This window comes from Lissotriton vulgaris, chromosome 3_1 (genome assembly GCF_964263255.1).
Source record: "Lissotriton vulgaris chromosome 3_1, aLisVul1.2, whole genome shotgun sequence".
In the NCBI taxonomy this organism is placed as follows: Eukaryota; Metazoa; Chordata; class Amphibia; order Caudata; family Salamandridae; genus Lissotriton; species Lissotriton vulgaris.
In genome coordinates this window covers 714,895,894-714,918,308 of record NC_141689.1, presented here as the reverse complement: position 1 = coordinate 714,918,308, position 22,415 = coordinate 714,895,894, and the positions used below count along the sequence as shown (strand labels likewise).

Below are 22,415 nucleotides of genomic sequence, written 5' to 3'. Positions count from 1 at the left end.
GATGGCAAAAAAAGAACACAAAAAATCACGAGCATTCAGGAATGTTTGGGTAGCTTTTCGGAGACCCTGATTATAGGACTCTTAGGCTCCGCCCTCACTGCTTCGCAGTGTATGACGTAGGCCCGAGCCGTAAAAATGACCTCCTGTCACAGAGAAAACACAGCTGCTACAGTGTCTGACTCCATCTAGTGGCTGTCTCATCATTAATAAATGAAAAGGCAGGCTTGCTTTATAAATTTAGAAAGTGATGTTATGTTGTGGGATACTCCAAAGGTGTGGGGCATGGAGCATAAAGCCCCCTCTGCACCCACCTCCCGTGATGGCCCTAGTAACAGCATCGCTGCTGTGAGTGTGTATCCACCCCTGCTAATGTCACAATCAAGTCCATGGATTTCTTAGTATAGTTTGAAGATTTTGTGACATTATCAGTCCTGGAATATCTTGGGTATCCTTGCCCTAGGTGTGTCACATCATCAGCAGTGCCCGGGCCCTGTCAGTAACAAAATTCTTCTATGGCAATGCCAGGTCCATGTCACAGATAAAATATAGTCCTTGTCAATGCCTAACCCATACCAGAGGCACAATAACTTCCTTGGCACTAATAATCCACTGTCAATGGCAGATCTTCCCCAACCCCGCATTGCCTAGCCCTTGCCAGTGATAGAACCTCTGTGGAAGTGCCTGCTCAGAACATTTTAGTTTTGCAACAGGGGAGATGAGTTTATTTACAAAAAATAAAAGAAATATTTTATGGGAAAAATGAGTGTATAGTTAGGAAATGAAAGCTGGTATTTGGTGGCACGTTGCCAAATATATTTCAGTCCAATATTTAAGCCATTATTCAGAGCTGATTTGGGGATCAATATAGAAATTTCTGATATTGTGCCATTATTTCTTTGGTGCGAGATGGCATTTGCTGCTACTTTTATTTCATACGGTATAAGAACAGTGGTACTGCTACCTCAACCCTTGTTTCTTTTGTTTAGTCCCCCCCAGGGGGTACCCACACCAAATGTTAAATTAGCACAACACTGAAACACGAAGACAATTGTTTAGCCAAATATATTGATATATTGAAATAATCATATGTTTGAACACTCTATTGAACCAAACACATATCCGACATACACAACAAACATAAGTGATTATCTACAATAATAACATACAAAGGTGATAGATTGTGACTGTACACACCACAACACTAAAGAATTTACACAAAAACAACATCATTTGGTCTTTACAATATCATTGTAATCCTAGCAACAGAGAACACCCTTGCAAAACCTTTTTCTTTATTGGGTCTTGTTGGGAAGAATTGCTAGACCATTAATGTCGGCGTTTCGACCCCTGTTACATGTGTGCATATCAATGACATCACTGTGGGTCTTCTTCAAGACAAGAGACAGTTGTGTATGCCCTTTCTGAAGTTAAGTTAAGAAGCCCAGCCAGGCTTATCAGGAATTCTCAATGGACTGGAAAATTCTTCCTCCTTGTGACCACTGTCGCACGAGTTCAATAAAGGTTCCACTGTCCAAATTTTGAATATTCAGTAGGTAACAGGGGCACCTGCTCCCCATGAGACTCCGGCAATGTAGGCTTCAGATAGCTAAAAATAAAGAGACTTTTAAATGTCCATCTTAATATGATCTGGATGTTTCCAGTATCAGTTATGACCCGACCGTTTTCGGGGTAATATCTCCGGCAACCAGCTCGGAGTCCGTACTCGAGCTTGTAAAAACATTTCATAATCCATAGTGATTGCTTTGTATGAAATTATTATCACAAAATATAATTCTGCTGACCAGATGTGTACGATTGGTGAGACCTTATGGATATATCTGCTGTCTGAACCGGATAGGCCTCTCTAACCTGTTCCAGTTATGTTTTCCTAACCTGTGAGATATGTCTGATCAAAAAAAATAGTTCTGCAGTGTAATGTGTGAAATTGTGAGATCTATGCCACTTTCATTTCCCATCTGCCCCTGCAAGTAGATTTCCAGTCATGTTATCTGTATGGGTATCTAGTTGGACGTGTTAGGCTGGGGAAATGAAAGTATGTAGAAGATAGAAGTGTCAGGAGATACTATTTATATTTTGAAAATAACCCTGTCAAACCCAGAGTGTTTATACTGACATTAACACGTGCCCCTCTCTCTGTACCTCTATGCATTACTCTGCTGTATCCACTTCCCATCACTGTTCCTAGTTGTGTTGAATTCACACCATTCTGTACACCATTTCATTGCCTTGTAGCTTGGTTCATGTTCTATAAATTCACAAACATCCAAACGTTTAGCTTTTAAATCAATTATTTTGAAAATAGTTCCTTAAAATGTTCCTTTTGTCCATTGTGGCTAGTGGTAAGGTTGTCCACTCCTCCAGTCATAGTAGACCCATTGCTGCTATTTTTGGGTAACTTAGGCAGTACAGTGAAATATGTCTTTGAATGGGCATTTTACTTATTTATTGATTATAAAATTATAAGCGTCTTGGTTACTTCAAAGAGTGAGAGGACTGTCCTAATCTCATATTTTCTGTCTGGATGCATGTTGTGTAGGGAAGTGTGCACTGGTCGGGTCCTTTTTCAAGCCTTTTCTGAAAAAGTTGTAATTTTCTTCCGCATTGAGGCCGTGTTTCAGTGGGTGCCAATAGTCCAGCCGCCTAGACTTCCAAATATCCGCCTCCATGTTTGCTCTGTCTAAAGGCTTGTGAGAGATCAGGTTTGCTGTTGATGGTCACACATTTCTGTTAGGCATGTAGTGAAAAGCCAGTTCTCACAGAAATCCTGGGCCTTGTGCACGATACAGAGAACTTTGAATTTGTTTCTTGAAACTGCAGTGCACGCCAACCCTTGTGATGAGAGTTTTTGCTCTACAACAAATCAATAAATGTACTTAAGTAGCCCTCCAACTGTATCACGCTGAACACATGTTAAGTGTGCTGTGTGAATTCCATGCTGTAGGTTACGCAATGAAGGACCCGCAGTGGCCATGGGATTGCGTCTTTACCCATTGCATGCTGGAATTAGAGGGCAGTGTTGCATTTTATGTTGAATAAAGAATATATTTAAATAATAATGCAGTATTTTTCACACAGCTTTGTACATTTATTAAGGCATGATATGGAAAAAACAAAACACTGTAATTTATGTATTTATGTATGTTTACATATCATTTTTGTTGTAGAAACACGACATGCATAAGTCTGAGTTGTTTAAGGGGACCAGCCCTTCAATAAAAAAGGGGGCTTCGATGGGGGTTGATTATAAAGTAAATATCTCTTTTAAGAGGTTGGGTTTCATAGATTTCTGTTTCAAATGAGGATCTTGTGATTTGCAGAGGTTGCCTCATTGTGGGCTGATGATTTCCCTCACACCTCTTGTTTTGAGTTGTACTAATTAAATCTGCGTTGCTAGAGCTGAGATCTAGCCCTATGTCATAGAGGGAGCTCCTAGCTTGGAGCTACCATCTCTGTGCAGTGGTTGCAAAGCTGTACTCAGAACTGCAATTATTAATAGATAAAGTAGTACTACTCATTTAGTGCAAAAGGTAATTCACAAACCTACAGCTGGAGGCCTCCGCCTTCCCATTTTTTTCTGTGCAAACATCTCTACCATAGTAGCAAAAATCTCTGTATGCATAGGTGTATGTTCCTGTTGTAAATAAGGGAGGGACCGGGGGAGTTGTGGGAAAATGAGAATATCTACTACTAAATGGGAGGGGTTTAGGGAAATTTAAGGAGGGGTTTAGGGAAGGACATGCTAATATAAACACACATCTGCAAAAGAGTAAGATCATTGCTATCCACAAACTACCCTTCTAAAGTTACCACAACCCTAATGATGTCAAAACAGGTGTAATTGTACTTCAGCCCAGCCTTTGAGTGAAAATATGGAGGCAGTTAAATGAAATAACACCCCATAGAAACCGGTGTTAAATAAGTTGAATTAGTTCAAACGCAGACCTAACTATAAATGGATAACATATACATACACACACACACACGTATATATACATATACATACATATATGGCAGGTAACTCCAACATGATCCTCATGCCATGAGGAAGAAAGAGCGCGGACCACCGAAGCTTTTGTTCCAATTATTTTATTGCCAAGCGAGGTGAAGTGGAAGCCATGGCGCTTTTCGTCCCTCCTGGGGGACTTGATCACATGATGCAATAATGGGGGCACAATTGGCTTAAATATGTTTTAAATTTTTTCTGCTGATACCACGTGATAAGAATCCTTAAAGTGACAGTGCAAGAACAATCTGACAAAATATTTTTAAAGTGCAAGTGCTATATTAACAGTTGACATGATGAGTCCGGGAATTCATGATGCATTAGGAATTCATTAAAACTTGGTAGATGTATTTGCTGAAATGCAAAATAAATATACATATATGAACATATGTATAAACATATAAATATATACCTCAACTCCTCAAATTAATGTATAAGTACAAAGAATTGTTCGATTATCATAATTTATGTTTCAGTTCAGAGTGGCCTTTCACAATAAACATTCCTTCATCTACCTTAAATGCATAATTCTATCATATTTTCCTAAATCAAGTGTTCATCATGTTGATGTGTGGTATGATATGATAAATTAACCTCTCAATTGTGAAAAACCCAATAAAATGTATGTATATATATATATATATATATATATATATATATATATATATATATATATATATATATATATATATATATATATATATATATACATATACATATATGCGGACAGATAAAAGGTGAACTTTCTGTTGTTGGGACACTAAGTCACCCACTGGGTGTAACAACTGTAATATTTCCTGAGACTCTGATGGCATCAAATATGGTAATATTTTCGGTGTTACTACAACTACCAGAATGCTTTGCACGCACGAGGCAGAGTAATATAAAGTGCATAGGTGCACACAAGTGAAGCTATTTTGAACATCGGGAGCCCGCCAGTGAACAAGGGTGAACAATGACCAGAAACGCGTATGGCAGGAAGGGCTAAGATGACAGACTGTTGGTGAAACGATTCAGGAATACTTCACAGTCTGCTGAATAAATGGATAAGTGTAAACACTCTGTGTGGGTGCCTCAATTGCTGGAGCAAGTTTCTGTTGGATATATATATATATATTAACTGAAAAAAACAAAGGTTACAGGGACGTTATGGTTAGGAAATAGAATTTTTTTTTACTTAGAAATTCACTGAAAAATACAAAGGTTACAGGGACGTTATAGTTAGGCTAACATTTAATTCTTACAAAACCAGAGAAATTCAGTAGGTACAGATAGCTGAGCTAACTATAACGCATGCCCCCTCAATGCACTGCTTATGACCTCACATATTGCATCACTCATAACATGGTCAGTGACATTACTGATCACGTCACTGATGGCATCTCAAATGACATCACTATTTTTAAACATTGCATTGTGTGAATTACTGAAAAATACACTTGATTAAAACTAGTGGTGACTTTTGGAGAAATTTGATAATAGGGTCACTGTTTATATTTTGGTGTTGTGACTCTTTGGCAATGTATGTCTACCTGAGTGCAGTCAGGACCTCTATGACCAACCGCACACTGTGCATGCCAGAATGCCGTGTGTGGCGTGGGGCTGACTGCCCTCAGAGGGATGGACGAAGGCATGGGGTTATTTGCCTGCAGAGTGTTAGATGCGTGTCGAGTGTTGGTTAAGCCCTAAAGTAACTATAACTCCTGTCCTTGCCATGCACAGCTAATTACCCCACATATTACATCACTCATTCTGTATCTTCATTGATAGCATCACTGAGCCATAGTTACTTTAGGGTTCAAGTTAAGTTACTTGAGATAACTATCATGTAAAAATTACTTTATCACTGAAATTTTCACCTAAGTAGAACATCACTTCAACTTTTGGTTATTTTCAGTGCATTATTCTTGAAAAGGTATCAAAAGTATTTAAATAGCTAAAATAAATGTAAATTATTTTAAAACATTAAAGGGTGATGCATCCTGTAACAGAATTTACAAGTGTAAAGTTACTGCTGGTATGCTTCAACCTGTTCGTGGAGATCCTTGCCATGTAAGTGGAGATCTCCTTTTGGGAAATAATATAGAAAAGTATAAAAGTTTATTAATCTTTTTTAAAAAAAGTATCAAAAATATTTAAATATCTAAAATAAATGTAAATTCATTTAAAACATTTATTATCAACCTAGAAATAATTAAATACAATACAGCACAAATAACTCATCAAAATTAATGTTTTAAATAATACACTAATATAAATATGATTTAAAAAGTATAAATAATATATTTTAAACAATGATTGAAACAAATAACCCACTTTCCCAAGCATTTTTATTTTTATTTAATACTTAGTATATTTGGTTAAAAGTTATACATGTATTCAATTTAAACAATGTTTAATTTGGTAAAAAAAATTATTTCGTTTTTAAAATAATAAAATAATTAATGATTAACTATACATAATTGTTCCCATATATAGACTTTTATAGGTTTCTGTATGCTTTGCTACAGGGAGAGCTCCACTTACTTGGCAAGGATCTCCAGGAGCTGGTCGAAGCTTACCAGCAGTAACTTTACACTTGTAATTCTGTTACGGGATGCACCACCCTTTAATTAGAGGGGTGGAGATATATAAGTCTACACCTAGGAGTTAAACTCCACTCAGAAATGATGAATAGAAAAAAAAGTGGAGAGTTACACCTAGATGTAGTAGTAAATATACTTGTAAGCAAATATGCACATATATATTTAGGTTTCAGGTTGGATCCTATCATGTGTCTACCAGGAGCCAGTGGTGGGTGCGGGGAGTTTGAGGACCGGAGTGATGTGATCAGGTTTATTCATAAATACATAACAACAATGTGGTGCACGGGCCTCGCCTTGCCAGCCCGTATACACTGAGAAATCTTTGATGATGTAATCTGCGCGGCCTCCATTGTGCTACCTGCACACTGCTCATAAAGTGGTGATGTCACGGGGATCACCGCCTACCAGCAGCCAAAATATTGTCCTTTGGAAGCCCTTGTATCTTGATGAACTCTTAGTAATGATGCTGCTCTCACAATGAGCCCTTTCATCTGCTTTGTCTCGCGCCGGCGAGGTTTGTGATGAGTGACGCGGCTGCGTTGAAAGGACCGCTGGGAGTTCATGGCGTGGAAAGGTGAAAGTGTTTGCTGCTGGAGTTTACATACACCTGACAGCTGATGTGACAGCCTGTAATAGAGCGCGGTAATAGATTGAGCACAGAGGCATACCAGGAGGCTGCAGTGTCAGGGGGGTGAAGGGGGCCCTCAGACACGCGCTGGATTCCTGGGGATGCGTGAAATGACGGCCCTCGCGTCTGGGCAGATAACACGTGCCGAACAGACAGATGAGCGAAGTAACCTGTCTTGTTTGTTGTTCTTTCGTAGGGGGCAGGTGCCTGCCGAGGCGGAAACAAACTACCTAGGAGTTGCCAAATCCCTTGAAATGTATGGTGTGGACCTCCATCCCGTCTACGTAAGTGCGCGCCCAGTTTATCATTTAAATATGACATGAACCAGGCATCTGTTTGTTCGTGGTATTTCTCTGGAGTGTGCGTGAAGCCCAATGTGTAAGATTTGCAGGGCCTCTTGGCCCCGGGGCAGTGGGAGGGCTGCCATGTTGTGCCAGAGAAGGTACTTGTCAAAGACAACACATTTCCAATAACACACCCTACAAGCTGTAGCCGGCTACATATGTAGGCAAGCGCTTCAGCGCCCCCATCTAGGGGTAGAAAGAGCTATATAAATGTTGCAATACAACACCATATAATATGACTACAACATTGCTGTAACTTTGGTTCACTTACATGATCCGTACACAGACTTTACCTGACATGCAACAGTCACAGAGTGGAGACCCGTGGTGCATCTATAGAATAATGCACCTCGCAGTGTGTGATGAGGCCCGCGCCCTCAGTGACGGAAGCAGTCGCTGGTCAGATTTACAGCTGTGCCTTTGGGTTATGGTTATGGCTGCCTGTCATGTGTGTTTTTATGTTTTTTACACTCCCCCATGCCACACTGCTTTCCCCTCTGGCCTGTCACTCACTTGCCCTCATCACCCGGGCCAAAGGCTAGTGGGGAGTCTGATGCTTTTTCCAGAGCACTGACTGTGAACCTGACTTTGATTCCTGTTCTTTGACTTTGGTTTTCATGTGGATGAAGAGAGGTGGCTGAGCTGTGATGGCCTGAATGATACTTGTTCTTCCCCCTGCCTCTTCCTTTCTCTTCTCCTCGCCCCTTCCCTTGGTACAGTCCTCTCAGGGCCTCTCTGTGGCTGGCTCATGTCCTTTGTTCGATCTGGTCCCAGAAGCCCTAGTATTTCCTCCCTCTAACATCCCAGGGAATGTCAGTGCTCTAACATGAGAAGGGAGTCTAAAAAGGTGTCGCCTCACTGGTTCAGAGCTAGCAGCTGAAAATTAAAACAATATTTTATTATAGTTTTATTTTCAGCTGCTGGTTGAGCCAGAGTGTGCAGGGAGGGGCGAAGGAGGGCCGGCCCATGGGAGGGGGGAAGAGGAGTGGTATGTGCACTTCTAAGTGCGCATGTCAGTTTGGCCGCGTGGCCTGAGGCTGGTCAAACTGACACGCGCACTTAGATTTCTCCAGCCCAGCTGTATTGCACAGCTAGGTTGGAGAAACAACACAGACTCCCAGTGCTTGAGCGAGCGTTAATCCAGACCGCTCAGGCCAATCCCCACGCTGCTCTCGTGCTTAGGACCAGCACGGGGATTGGAAGGGGAGCCCGTAATGCTGGCCCAGGGACTGCTGGGACCAGGAACTGCAAGGAAAGGAGTGTGAGGTGGCAGGCAGCACCAGGTAAGTTTATTTTGTATTATTAACCCCCACATGCTTCCCCCGCACGCTCACCCCCGTACACTCTCCTACCTCCACAACACTCTTTATCAGTGTCAGCCGACACTGATAAAGAGATCACTTTTTGGTAGGGTTAATTGAAGCTCTGCTTTCTACACACAATTAATTTTCCCAGTTAGATTTTTAAACAAAATCTGTTTGTGGATGGGGCCAAGATTTTTGGTGCTGTAGCTAAGGTGGCTTTATGCTGCCCCTCTTCTCATTGGCAGCTGACTCATAGCGCTTCCAGGAACATCCTGGCGCCCCATTGCAGGTAGCGCCCTCTGCAGCTTCCTAGCATTGCCTTGCCACAGCACTGGATCTGGCCACATGTATGATAGATACGGTTTGGGCTCACCCATTTCACCTTTGTACCTACAGAACCCTGCCAGGGTGTAAATGTCTGTTTTTATATTTGGCCCACCCCTACAGATGAGACGTTATGAGGCGAGTGGCGCCTTGCGTCTGGGCTTGTGGTCAGCGCTCCATTCATCATGATCAGAGGGAGGAGAATTATTCACCGTGATTAGAACTTGTTTCTGAAGTGAACATTCTCGGCATACTTGTACGAAGAACAAGAAATAGAAACTCAGGTTCACGAATACAGGTGATAAGCAATCTGTTGCAGCAAAAACACCCCGTTGGGCTGAGATCTGGAGTGCAGCTGGGCAGATCAGATAAATCCTACCTCTGCCTCTGATGATCACATTCCCGCCGAAAATATGAAAGTGGTCCCTGGAGCCTGTTCGTCATTCTGTCTCCTGCAGAGAGAATGTTGGATGCTGTCTCCGTCTCTGGGTCAGGCTCACTGCCCGAGGGCTCTTTCTGCTTCATCAGTCGGCGTCGGTCATGTCAGCCCTATCCACAACCAAGTTCAACTCAGGTGCACAGAAGCAGATGCGTGCATCAAACCCCAAACTCGAAGCAAGATTGCTGGGATATTACCGTGGGAGAGTGTGCTTACAAATATGTAAATTCCGTCAGTCTGGCGGAATTGGTTTTAGATTTGTGGACAGATTCTCTTGGGAGGGGTACACTGGAAAAGAAGACACACGCTAACAAATTCATACATCAAATACTATTGGGGGGCACTTTTACCACCCTGGAGACTCTCACAAATTCGGTCCTGCAAAAGTCAGGAGTAAATGCATTTTCAAGGTAGGAAACGGAGCAAAACCGTTAAATTACTTATTGGCAGGGCTTTAAGTGTGATCGACGAACTTGGGTCTCTCAAAGGGCAGTGGCGGCTGGTGACATTTGAAAGTGTTGTGGCGTAAACGTTCGGGATGAGTGACAGTTAGCGAATGAGCTGACCGCCATAAGGGGGTTTCGAGAGGTTCTCCCCCACAAAAATTTCGAAAAAAAGAGTGGGCAAATGATTCATTTTAAGCAAGTTTGAGAAAGCAAGTAGGTTAATAAAACACAATATAAAAATGCAAAATAAACCTGTTTTTGCAATATGTAAAGCCTTTAGATATATTTCAGTAAGTACTAATTAACACATAATGACACATAATGACATAATGACATGACATGCAACACGGTCGCTGCAATTCATTCCTGTCCAACTTCTTGAAAGTAAAAAACAATTTCAGTTCTGCATCTTATGTTGGCGATGTACAAATGATAGTATACAGAACAGATGATAACTTTAAACTCCCTGACCTGGTCAGAAGTCTAGCATCAAAGGCAAGGCTGGGGTCTCCTGGGATTTCCTTTCCAAAAGATTTCATCACACAGACTGCAACCTGAGTCTATACATGCTTCTTTCCATTGCCAATCTGCTCTGCTGTACACCCTACCAGATCCCTTGTTCATGCCCTCACAAATTACCTTAATGTGTAGCTTGCATTTGGGAGGGGCTGAAAGGACAGCTTCCTCAAAGCCATTTGTCAGGCCATAAACACTGAGCTCAGGATCAGGATGGACATGGGCTGTACACTACTTTTTACATTTGTGGAGTGCATAGAGGCAGATGTCCAAGTCGAAAACCTTTTGTGTAAACAATTCTGTTTTCAGTGCTCATATTGCCCCCATCATATTGCAAATCGAAAAGCCATGAAAATACCCCTGCATTATGCTCCTGCATCATGCTTCATTGCAAGAGACCAACACATTGCCTCTGCACTCTGCTCTCTATCCGGAGCCCCTTTACTATGACCAATGCACAAAACCCCTGGACGACACTGCTGTACATTGCCCATACAAAAAGTCAAGTACACTACTCCTTCATTATACCTATTCAACATACCCATGCACCATACCTATTGTGCACATAATTGTGCCCAATAGCTCTATAAATTACCCTTGGATGTCAAATTGTACAGTGCTACATAACATAGCCCTGTACATTTATCCCAGTGCAATGGTTTTACATGGATAGACATGAACGAAAAGCACAGTACAATGCCTCAGCAACATGCCTTGGTGCAGAGCCAGTGCAACATGCCCTCTCACAAAGTAATGGCATGAATAACAAGGACCCCCTGTTTGAGCAACTGAATATGTTTGACAGGGAAAATTAGACAATGTAAAAAGAGGCACCAAATGTAATATCATCAGGGAGAAAACGACAAGTATAAAGCACAAAAATCAATTAAAAAGTACAAAATTTTGTTTATTAAGTATATATACTCAGGATAAAAACATAAAATTTCTGACACATAATAAAATCAGACTTATGACCTATTCTAAGCAATCAACGCAATACAAAAAATAAAAATGACACCATTAATTCTTAGTTCATAGAACAGTGGCGGACAATTATAGTCCTCTTCTCATAAGTCTGATTTTATTATGTGTCAGAAATTGTATGTTTTTATCCTGAGTATATATACTTAATAAACACATTTTTTTACTTTTTAATTGATTTTTGTGCTTTATACTTGTCGTTTTCTCCCTGATGATATTACATTTGGTGCCTCTTTTTACATTGTCTCTCACAAAGTAATCACACAGTACCCACTGCATGGTAGCCCTTCCCACCGCCCCTGCAGAGAGCCTCCTACATGGATCTCCAGTTTGGAAACACTTACTTTGGATGTTTGCGCACGGTCCCTCACTGGAAGCTGCACAGGTGGCGGCTGGCAGTGATGAACGATGGCAGGGCATAGTGACACTATATTGTTGGTTAAAGTGCCAGACTGGTCTGAGGTGTCCCGGGTTCCCTAGGCAGCTGTGTGTAGAGGCCTCTTTTTTTTTTTTTAGAAGCACCCTAGGTGCACACCCTCATGCCAGTGATCAGTGTGCAATGCACATGATAATAATGGCCAGGTATCAGGGCAAATATGGGTGCCACGGGTGCCAGCTGCAGAAAAGGGCTGTGCACACCTCACACATTACACGCACAGCACATGAGGGAGATATGTGGCCTAGTTCTAGTGAAAGTGCCAGGCTAAACAACTCTTGTTGTGTAAATAAATAAACATATCTAGAAATAAATCACCTTTGCCATGCCACATAACATTACATACAGATTTTGACATAGCTGTTTGCACACATTACAGACAGATGACACGTGCTTGTGGGTTTCTCTGTGTGCCAACAATGTACAACACATAAGCGTGTGTACTCCCTCAGCCTCCAAGGTCCCCCCCTCCAGGTGCGCCACAGGAAGAGGCAACCAGTCCTTACACTCACCTTCTGCTACCTCTCCCCCTCCTCTCTGTCCTGCTGACCTTGAAGGGTGGGAAGGTGGTTGATTTGGTAGAAAGCTCAGGTGCACGCAAAAAAAATCTATTAAAAAAATGCCATAAAGGAGCTGTAAGGGAGGAGGATAGATACAGTAAGGGCCTAAACTGGGGATACAACAAATGACACAACACACTAGGATACTCTATAGGATCAGAAGCCACGAGCGACCTACAGTCGTTTATTTATATCCCTCTGGCCATGCCTGGCCAGAAGGTGCAACATTGTTTGTGGGTGTTTCCGGGTCTCGGCCGAGACACGCGAAACACTAGAGCGCTACATCCCTTTCCAAGTTGGTAAATGTTCGGGAGCTTTTACTCAGTCAACATGCAAAATCAGCCAGTCTCTGATTCGGCCTTGGGTTTGGCCTTAGGTTGTGGCTACCCCGGCCCAAACCATCTGGGGGTCCGGTTCTTCTCTGGCCGGAGACGGTGGGGTGATTTCAGGTCCGCCATCAGCAGCGAGATCCCCTGTGTCTCCAGGCTGACTTGCGACTTCAGCATTTGGCCGATCGTTAGCTCCCATGGAATCAGTCTCAGGAGGGATGCGTTTGAACCAAGACACGTTTCTGGTCACCTTTTCTCCATTTCTCTGTGCAGTCACCGCTGTGCCTTTAGTTGGTTTGATGGTCCAGGGTTCCCGTTCATATGGGGTCCTGAATTTCCCTCCTGGCCTCCGTGTTCGTATCAATACTGCATCTCCCGGGCATAGTCTCCTTTCTTTTGCTCATCTCCGCCGACTCGCCCGTTCATTGGTCCTTGTTCTCCTTTCCTGGGTGGCCTCAGGAACATATGGTTCAGGCGCCCAACTATCCGCCATTGGCAGCAAATCTCGCCGGGGTCCTGAAAACATTAATGACCATGGGGACCTTTGTGTGGTACTATGTGGAGTGCTTCGGTATTCCCTCAGGAAATGCTGCAGGGCCTTTTCCGGGTCGGCCCCCTCGGCCATGGCTATTCTTAGGGTCTTGTTGACAGTTCTCATGAATCGTTCGGCCTCCCCATTAGCTTGAGGCCATTGAGCCGTGACACAGTGGTGTTTTACTCCCAAGCTGTGTAGGAACTCCCTGAAGTCACTGCCCTGGAACGGCGGCCCATTGTCTGTTTTGATCAACTGGGGAATTCCGAACATTGCGAAGATCTTGCTCAGTATCGGTTGTACACTCACAAAACTGGTGGACTGTGCTACTTCCACCACCGGGTATTTCGTATAGCTGTCTATTAGAACTACCGTCACTCTCCCATCCGGGAAACTACCAAAATCCAGACTGAGCCATGTCCAGGGTGATGGAGGCGGGTCCTCCGTGATAATCGGTGCGGGTGTCTCCGGCAGACTAGTGAGCTGACATGCCCGGCAGGTCCGTACCACCTCGTCAATTTTCTCATCCATGTTGGGAAACCACACTTTCTCCCGCATCCGTGCTTTCATTCTTCTTGTTCCTTGATGACCCTCATGTGATAACATTGTCGCCTGGTCCTGTAAGCTGATAGGAATAACTACCCTTGATCCTCGAAGAATGAGTCCATTACTGGCTCTGCTGAGCCCGTTGTGTATCTTCCAAAATTGTGACAGGCGGGCACGGTCTGATTCATTCCAGCCGCTGACATTGCGTAAGAAGTTCTCCCATGATCCAGTTTCTACTGCTTCTTTTACTCTCGTTATTACCACATCATGGTCATATTGGGCTATAATGACATCTGCTGCCAACGCTTGAGGGCACGACAGTTGAGAAACCATGTTCACAAATTCCTCTGTTAGTGTTTCCTGATCCACCATTACACCGGCATCACTCGTGGGGTGTCGTGACAGGAAGTCCGCCTGGTTTTTCGCCCCGGGCCTATAGACGAGGTCCATTTGATAGTGTTGGACCTGAATGGCCCATCTCTCAATCCGAGGCGGGGGATGCGGAGCCGTTCCTCTAAACAACGGTACCAGTGGCTGATGATCTGTGACCATCCAGAACGGATGACCTGTTATGTATAGGTGGAAGTGATTGTAGGCCCATTTCACTGCCAACGCCTCCCTCTCAATCTGTGAGTATCTGGCTTCCGTAGCTGTAAGGGCCTTGCTGGCAAACGCTAAGGGCACCCATACTCCCGGTTCCGCCTCTTGCGTTAGAAGTGCCCCCAGACCTACCGGGCTGGCATCTACTAATATCTCTGTCTGCCTCGCTGTATCGAAATACGCAATCGTTGTGCTGTCCAATAGCGCTGCCTTTACCTTGTCAAACGCTTCCGCTTCCGCCTTGGACCACCGCCAGGGATTCTCTTCGTCAGATTCCTCAGAGGCTCGGTTATGGTGGCAAGCTGGGGAATGAAACGAGCACAGTATTGTGCCATGCCCCTGAAACTTCGCACTTCCGACGCAGATGTTGGAGCTGGAGCACACTTTATAGCCGTCGACTTTCGGGGGTCCACCTTAACACCTTCCGAGTCAAAGATGTATCCAAAGAACTCTATGGATTGCTTGAAAAACTGGCTCTTCTCTTTGTGGAGTGTGACTCCAAAGTCTGACAGTCTCCTCAGTGTAGCTCTTAATCTTCGATGGTGCTCCTCACTTGTTTTGGCATGTATCATTATGTCATCACTGACATTTAGTACTCCCGGCAGTCCTGACAAGATCTCCTTGATTGCATTTTGAAAGATTTCCGCAGCTGAGGTGATTCCAAAGTTCAGTCTCTTATATCTTCTTAGACCTAGGTGTGTAGAAAAGGTCGTGATATAGCGACTTTCTTCGGCCAACTTCAGCTGGTGGTAGCCTGCATTTAAATCTAGTTTGGAGAACCACTGGGCTCCATTCAGGTCTGTCAGTATATCATCTACCGTGGGCGTGAGGTGCCTCTCCCTTTTGATCGCTTTATTGGGCATCCTCATATCGATGCATATCCGAATTTGGCCAGGTTGTTTGGGTTTCTCAGCAATCACCATCGGTGAAACCCATGGCGTTGGTCCCGTTACCTTCTCTATGACACCTTGGTTCTCTAGTTTCTTCAGTTCTTGCGCCACCGCCGATCGAAGATGAAACGGGATTCTCCGATGCCTTAATGCTATGGGCTGGATGGCTTTGTCAATGTGCAGTTTGACTGGCGGTCTTTTGATCGTTCCCAGCCCTCTAAACAATGATGGAAACATCTGTAGGACTTCCTCCGCATGCAGTGCCTTCACTGCATTGGCAAAAGCGATTAGCTTGAGGTCCTCTGCGGTATGGCTTCTGATGAGCAAGTCTGCTTCCCTGTCGATGACCTGGAACGTGGTTGTCAGTTCCTGACCCTCTGCTCTGACTTGCACGGTCATTTTTCTACTCATAATGGTAGCGGCGTTTTGCTGCCATACGTCAATATTCGTGCCTTGTAGTGCTGTATGCCCATTACGTTGATTGTGGCTCCCGTGTCTATGACTCCAGTGACTGTCGAGCCATCAATTTGAATTTGACATTTTGGTTGTGGTCTCCGTCGTCTCTTGAGTTCGCTCACGAACGAGACATAGTAGCACTCCTCTTCGTCGCCGGTCGACGAATCATCCAACCGCTGTTGGTAGCGGGCCTGTGTTCTCGCTCCTTTTGAGTGGTGGGTCTCTTCTAGGGCTAGTTGTCTCACTGCTTTCGTCAGGGGTCTCATGCTTGTTGCCCCGGACCCTCGAAAGTTTCCTCTCGCACTGCTTCTGCAGACGCTGGCAAAATGGTTAATTCCTTCGCATTTGGCACATGCCTTGCCACGTGCCGGGCAGCCATCTTGGTTGTGCTCTTCATACCCACAGGATCCGCACGGCGTGGCATTCTGGTCGGCCATCTTCTTCGTGCTCCTCGGCCACGGTTCTGCACTGCATCCACCCTTTCTGTCTTCACTGTGACTTCTGCGTTCGCTGTCGGGTTTATGGCCGCCTCCATTGCTGTGGCTCGCGCATCAGATAGCTTGTGTGACCGGGCAAGCATCAATATTTCGTCCAGTGTTATTCGGGGTTGCCTTAGTATTAGTGTTCTAAGGTGTTTGTTCTTGCACCCTTGAATCAATTGGGCTGTTACCTCCTTTATTTGATCATCATCAGGGCACGTACTTATGAGCTCTCTCAGCCTCGCATGGAAAGCGTCCATCGTTTCTCCTTCCCGCTGTCTGGACTGCTTGAACTTGAAACGTTAATAATGAGGATTCAACTGAGGGTCAAAGTGTGCATTCAACGCTTGTACAGCTGTATCATTGTCTGTTGCTAACCCAGTGTTTGGCAAATGCGTGAACAATTTGTAGAGCTCATCCCCACCAAAATGCAGGAGCAACGATCTCTTCACTTCGTTGTCTTTTTCTCTAGTGGCAGTGAAATAATTGTTCAGTCTGCTTAACCACACCATCCACCTTGGTGCTGCCGTCCCTGGATCGATTAGTGCGCTGAATGGCGGTATGGGGTTGATCTGTGAGTGTGGTGAATGTTGGATCACTGGTTCCGCTGCCTGCTGTCCTGCTGGTCCTGCCACCTGTGCTGGGGCTGCTACCTGCGGAGCTCCCCTTTGTGCTGCGTTGTCCTGGACGACAGACATCGTGACCAATACTGCCTGGGGTTTTCTGCCACACTTTCTTGCACCCCTACACTCAGTCGTCCACTTGTTGTCTTGTTGCTTTCACACCATGGCTGTATTGTATTTGCCAATGCTTGATGTCTTTGTGATTATACTGGCAGTCACCGTTATGCACACTGCGGTGTAATATTTATGTCACACTCTCCCATTTACCAATGCCTGTTATTCCTCGTATGGATACTTTCACTCTTGCATTTACCAATGCTTATTCTTATTATTTTTGTTTTCTGGCGACTTCACTCACAAGTCTTGGCTTCTTTGGCCGTTTGACCCTTTTGTCTGTCATTCCGCTCGACACAGGCTTTGTACGCCACTCCCACGCGCTTAGAATTCTGTCGCTCCAGTTATCGGAGCCGCACGTTGGGATCTTCACACTCTGGGCCAGCACGCATGCACTGCGCATGCGCCCGCGATGCCGTGCACTCGGGCCTTCGCTCACCCGGCCAATCGCACACCGCGTCTCTCCCTCTCTAGGGTCTCGTTCCTGCCGGTCCCTCATGCAGCTCCCCACACGCTGCTTACCGGCACCTGCAGAGTCTGGGTCTACTCTCCGATCAGGTAATGTGATCCTCGGGCCGCTTCACCTTCACGCCGGCGGCCACGCAGTATAACGGCGCTGACGATAACTCCACACCTCTCCGATTCCACACAGGCTGCTGGGCTGCTTCTGAGGGGACACGTTTGCACCACCCTCGTCGCCAGTGTAAGGGGGGAGGATAGATACAGTAAGGGCCTAAACTGGGGATACAACAAATGACACAACACACTGGGATACTCTATAGGACCGGAAGCCACGAGCGACCTTCAGTCGTTTATTTATATCCCTCTGGCCACGCCTGGCCAGAAGGTGCAACATTGTTTGTGGGTGTTTCCGGGTCTCGGCCGAGACCCGCAAAACACTAGAGCACTACAGGAGCTGCGTCAGACACACGGAACGGACCATGCTGTATCTATCCAAAATGGATTGCGATGATGCACTTTATTTGGCAACTAAACGAAACACACATTGCATTTTGCACACACAGTGCCTCAGCTCCACCCAAACCTGCTGGCTGGCGTTTAGAAATCTCAGCAGTGTTGAATCATGAAATCGTTCTTTCTAAATGTGGGCTAAGGGTTTCCAGAACGATGGCACCGAAAGTGCTCGCTATTTTATCCCTGCTAATAATTTCACATGGAAGTTTCCCTGGCTCCAGTTTTAGAGACACTGCGTCCCACGTGGCGTTGCATCTGGAGGTTTTGCGGTTGGACGCTTCTAATACAGAGGCCGAGAAGAGGTTTTGGCACCTCTCTGCAAACCACCCTCCCCAGCCCTACTCTGGGAAAGAGTAGACTCTTAACAGGTTTTGGCCGAATTTCGGCCGACCCGGCGGAAACGCTGCACAGGCCAGCAGCTTTACTGAGAGAGCAGGGGGTCCCTGCTTCGAAACAGGCTGGAGAAAGAAAGGGTTGACTCCCCCGAACACATAACACGTGAGTGCTTAGACCCACCCCCACACTACCGCTGCCTCACGTCACCATCAGAAGCCTGGTACCCTCACTAATCCAGACACTGCTCTTTGCTTTATGTTATCAACATACAGCATAAAAGCAGTGTCGGGATTGGATTGGGCAGGCAACGTTAGCGCTCATTAGAAGACCAGGGGGATTAAGCTGTGACTCCCCCTGGCTCACTGTTGACCATGTGAGAGAGGCTGCTCGTGTGCAAGTCGGGCTGGGCGCAGAAGGGGTGTTCCCCAAACCGACATTCACTACCACTTTAAAGAGTGCGTGAATGGAGCAACAGGGCAACGTGAAGTCTGTTTAGCCCCTCCCACTTTCATCAAGCACTTAATAACTGGCCCGCGGCTGAAAAAAAGCTGACACCGCAGGCAAGAAAAAAATAATTGCTTGAGTTTTAAGTTTAATACTGGGGAGAGGGGCCACAAATAGGGACTGGGGGGCTACAATTAAGGGGGGGCGATGCCCCAACGCCCTTAAAGAGGAACTGCCCCTGTAAAGGACCGTGGGTGATGTAATTAAGGGCCTGGATTAAAAACACAATCTACAAAAATCTGTGCTTAGCATAGCGTGCCAACCGACTGGTATTTTGCTGCTTCTGTCATTGCATCCAGATATATAAAAACAAGTAACATTATGCGTACAACATGCCGGGACTATTGGCTTTGCCAGTGGTTGTTAGTTGCATAAGAGAAGCGAGCAACAACTATGACTTTGTCATATAAAATATTGAAAATGCTTTAGTTCCCAAATGAAGAGACTGTGAAAGAACTACAACAAGGCTCTTTGAAGTTACACCAAAGACAGTAAAGGTGGCACTGCTGGAGAGCAAAGATGTTTTTTCACCATGAGGGTGAGGGCAAAAATGGAGAGCCTGATAAGGACCTATCTCAGCAGCTTCTTTTTGAGAACTGCTGGTGCTGAGCACTGGCAGGACCCAGCCCACTTAAAGCCCTGCTTAATGGAACATAGGGGGAGAGATTTCTTTACAGGTCACCTGCAAAGAAGCACATTAACATCCTGTGTATTGATGCAAAGTTTTACACATAGTCAACACTGAACATCAGTAAATGCACAATAGAATACTGTAGTACATTTACAACTGTCGTAGACTTTCTGTATACTCTTGGGAACCTTTGTGAAGCCCTAAAAAGTCAAACAGCAGAACATGGAACTTTCTGCTTCTTTGCACAAGTGCGCTAGCAGCTGTATATCAGCCAGTTCTTGCAGCCGTTGCAAAGCCCCTTGGTGTCCTGCAAAGCGGGATCAGTGAAGCTGGTAGAATGGAGAGTAGCCTAGACTGACGTGTGCTCCCATTGGCTAAAGCCTGGTAGAAGGGAGGAGTAGCCTAGACTGAATGTGTGCTCCCAATGGCTAAAGCCTGGTAGAATGGAGGAGTAGCCTAGACTGAACTTGCGCTCCCATTGTCTAAAGCCTGGTAGAATGGTGGAGTAGCCTAGACTGAACGTGGGCTCCCATTGGCTAAAGCCTGGTAGAATGGAGGAGTATCCTAGACTGAACTTGCGCTCCCATTGGCTAAAGCCTGGTAGAATGGAGGAGTAGCCTAGACTGAACGTGTGCTCCCATTGGCTAAAGCCTGGTAGAAGGGAGGAGTAGCCTAGACTGAATGTGTGCTCCCAATGGCTAAAGCCTGGTAGAATGGAGGAGTAGCCTAGACTGAACTTGCGCTCCCATTGTCTAAAGCCTGGTAAAATGGTGGAGTAGCCTAGACTGAACGTGGGCTCCCATTGGCTAAAGCCTGGTAGAATGGTGGAGTAGCCTAGACTGAACGTGGGCTCCCATTGGCTAAAGCCTGGTAGAATGGAGGAGTAGCCTAAACTGAACTTGCACTACCATTGTCTAAAGCCTGGTAGAAAGGAGGAGTATCCTAGACTGAACGTGTGCTCCCATTGGCTAAAGCCTGGTAGAAAGGAGGAGCAGCCTAGGCTGAACTTGCGCTCCTATTTACTGAAGCCTGGTAGAATGGAGGAGTAGCTTAGACTGAATGTGTGCTCCCATTGGCTAAAGCCTTGTAGAAGGCAGGAGTAGACTTAACTGAACTTGTGCTCCCACTGGCTAAAGCCTGGTAGAAGGGAGGAGTAGCCCGGACTAAACTTGTGCTGCCATTGGCTAAAGCCTGGTAGAATGGAGGAGTAGCCTTGACTGAACTTGTGCTCCTATTGGCTCACTAACATTGAAACAGCATGCACACGCCTTTATGGGAGAAATAAGAGGCAAACAAAGACAGGACAATGTACGGTTTTTTGCAACTCTATATATGCACCGAGGCCTGGTATCTGAGTAAAAAGATTTGCTAGTCTCTTCTATCTCCCACTGCCAGCTACTCCAGAAATGACCTGGACACAGTGTTAAACACTATGCACACAATCTGGTGTGCTCTCTTAGACAAGGGTAATGTGACTTTAATAAAGGTGTACCTGATCTCCCATGTTCCTTGCGCAGCAGTATTGGACTGAGAATCACGAGGACAGCATGTGGTGCAAGAGCGGGTAAGGACAGGGTTGTAGCTTAGTTGGTGACATTCAGGGGGTGCAAAGCTCATATTTCCCAACTCAACAAGTAGGAAATACTAGCACAGACCCGATTCTGGGCCCCAGGACCCACACCCAACTACAAAGCCAAAAATGCATTTATATGAGGGAGGGGGTGTCACACCCCAATCACCACCCCTTAAACTACGGCCCTGGTTAAGGCGAAAGAGTATGCCACTAGAATCTGCAATATTTTCATCTCATCGAGTACATCTGAACACTCCGGAGGCGCACCTCATTTCTTCAGGAGCAGCTCCTACGTTTGAGTGGAGGAGCGTTGCCCCGCCTTCCTCAAGTTCAGCAGGCACACACGAATAAGGAAAATGGCATGTCAATGCCATTTTACGTAAATGGCGAGGTGCAAGGGTAGGGGGTGCAGCTGAATCCTGCAAATGCAGGATTACGGCTGCCCCTGCAGTGCCTATGCGAAGTTAGCCAGCTGGTTTGCTACGGCCAGGCGGACATGCGCAGTGCGCACCCAGCAATCATATGGCTGTGAAACAGCTTGAGGATTGCTGGGAAGGCCCTAAGACCCCAAATCTGTGCTGGGTCTGCATGCTCCCACCAATACTGGTGCTGCTCCCAGCATGAGAGCAGCTCCAGGATAGGTTGTATGGGTATCCACTGAGCAGGAAGGAAGTCCTTCCCTTTCCTGCTCGTGGACGCTGATCGGGGAGAGAGGTGCGCACCCAGGGGAGCCGTTTATGGTGAGGTTGACGACGTAGCACCCTACCATATTTTTATAGTTGTAGCACCCACTGCATTTCTTGGAGGTATTGTGCCACAGTTGACTGGAGGAAGAGTATACTAGAATCTTCACCCTGATAAAGATTTGGAATCTTTTTTGGGTGGTTGCTAATGAGCATGGAATGCGCTTAAGAATATTTATGCTATGAGTTAATCCGTATTGCAAAAAAAACGAAGAAAACCGTAAACTTCATTACTATATGCCACAAGGACCCTCCTTGTTCAAGGTACGTGACTGAGAATAATAATGATTACGTCTACCAGAATGCCTGGGGTAGCTTGCTGCTGTGTCTAATAATGGACAAATGTTGGTACAGTGAAGGATTGTGCTATCAGAATTTGCAATGCAATTATCACCTGCTGGCATTTCCCAGATCAGAAATCATATTTATTACGTGGAAGCCTGCAAAGAGCCCTTTCAAACCAGCAAGGCACATTATTGGTAACATATGGCACGGCG

The 22,415-nt window shown here is 45.3% G+C and overlaps 1 protein-coding gene across 4 annotated transcripts in view; it reads left to right on the top strand.

Annotated features, from left to right (window-relative positions):
• Positions 1-22,415, top strand: part of EPB41L4A (erythrocyte membrane protein band 4.1 like 4A) — an 864,386-nt gene that overhangs the window by 389,258 nt on the left and 452,713 nt on the right. For all 4 annotated transcript variants that reach the window (XM_086961016.1, XM_086961015.1, XM_086961018.1 and 1 more), the window contains exon 7: positions 7,434-7,521. In XM_086961016.1, coding sequence (XP_086817142.1) covers positions 7,434-7,521 — 88 coding nt within the window. The remainder of the gene's footprint in view (positions 1-7,433; positions 7,522-22,415) is intronic.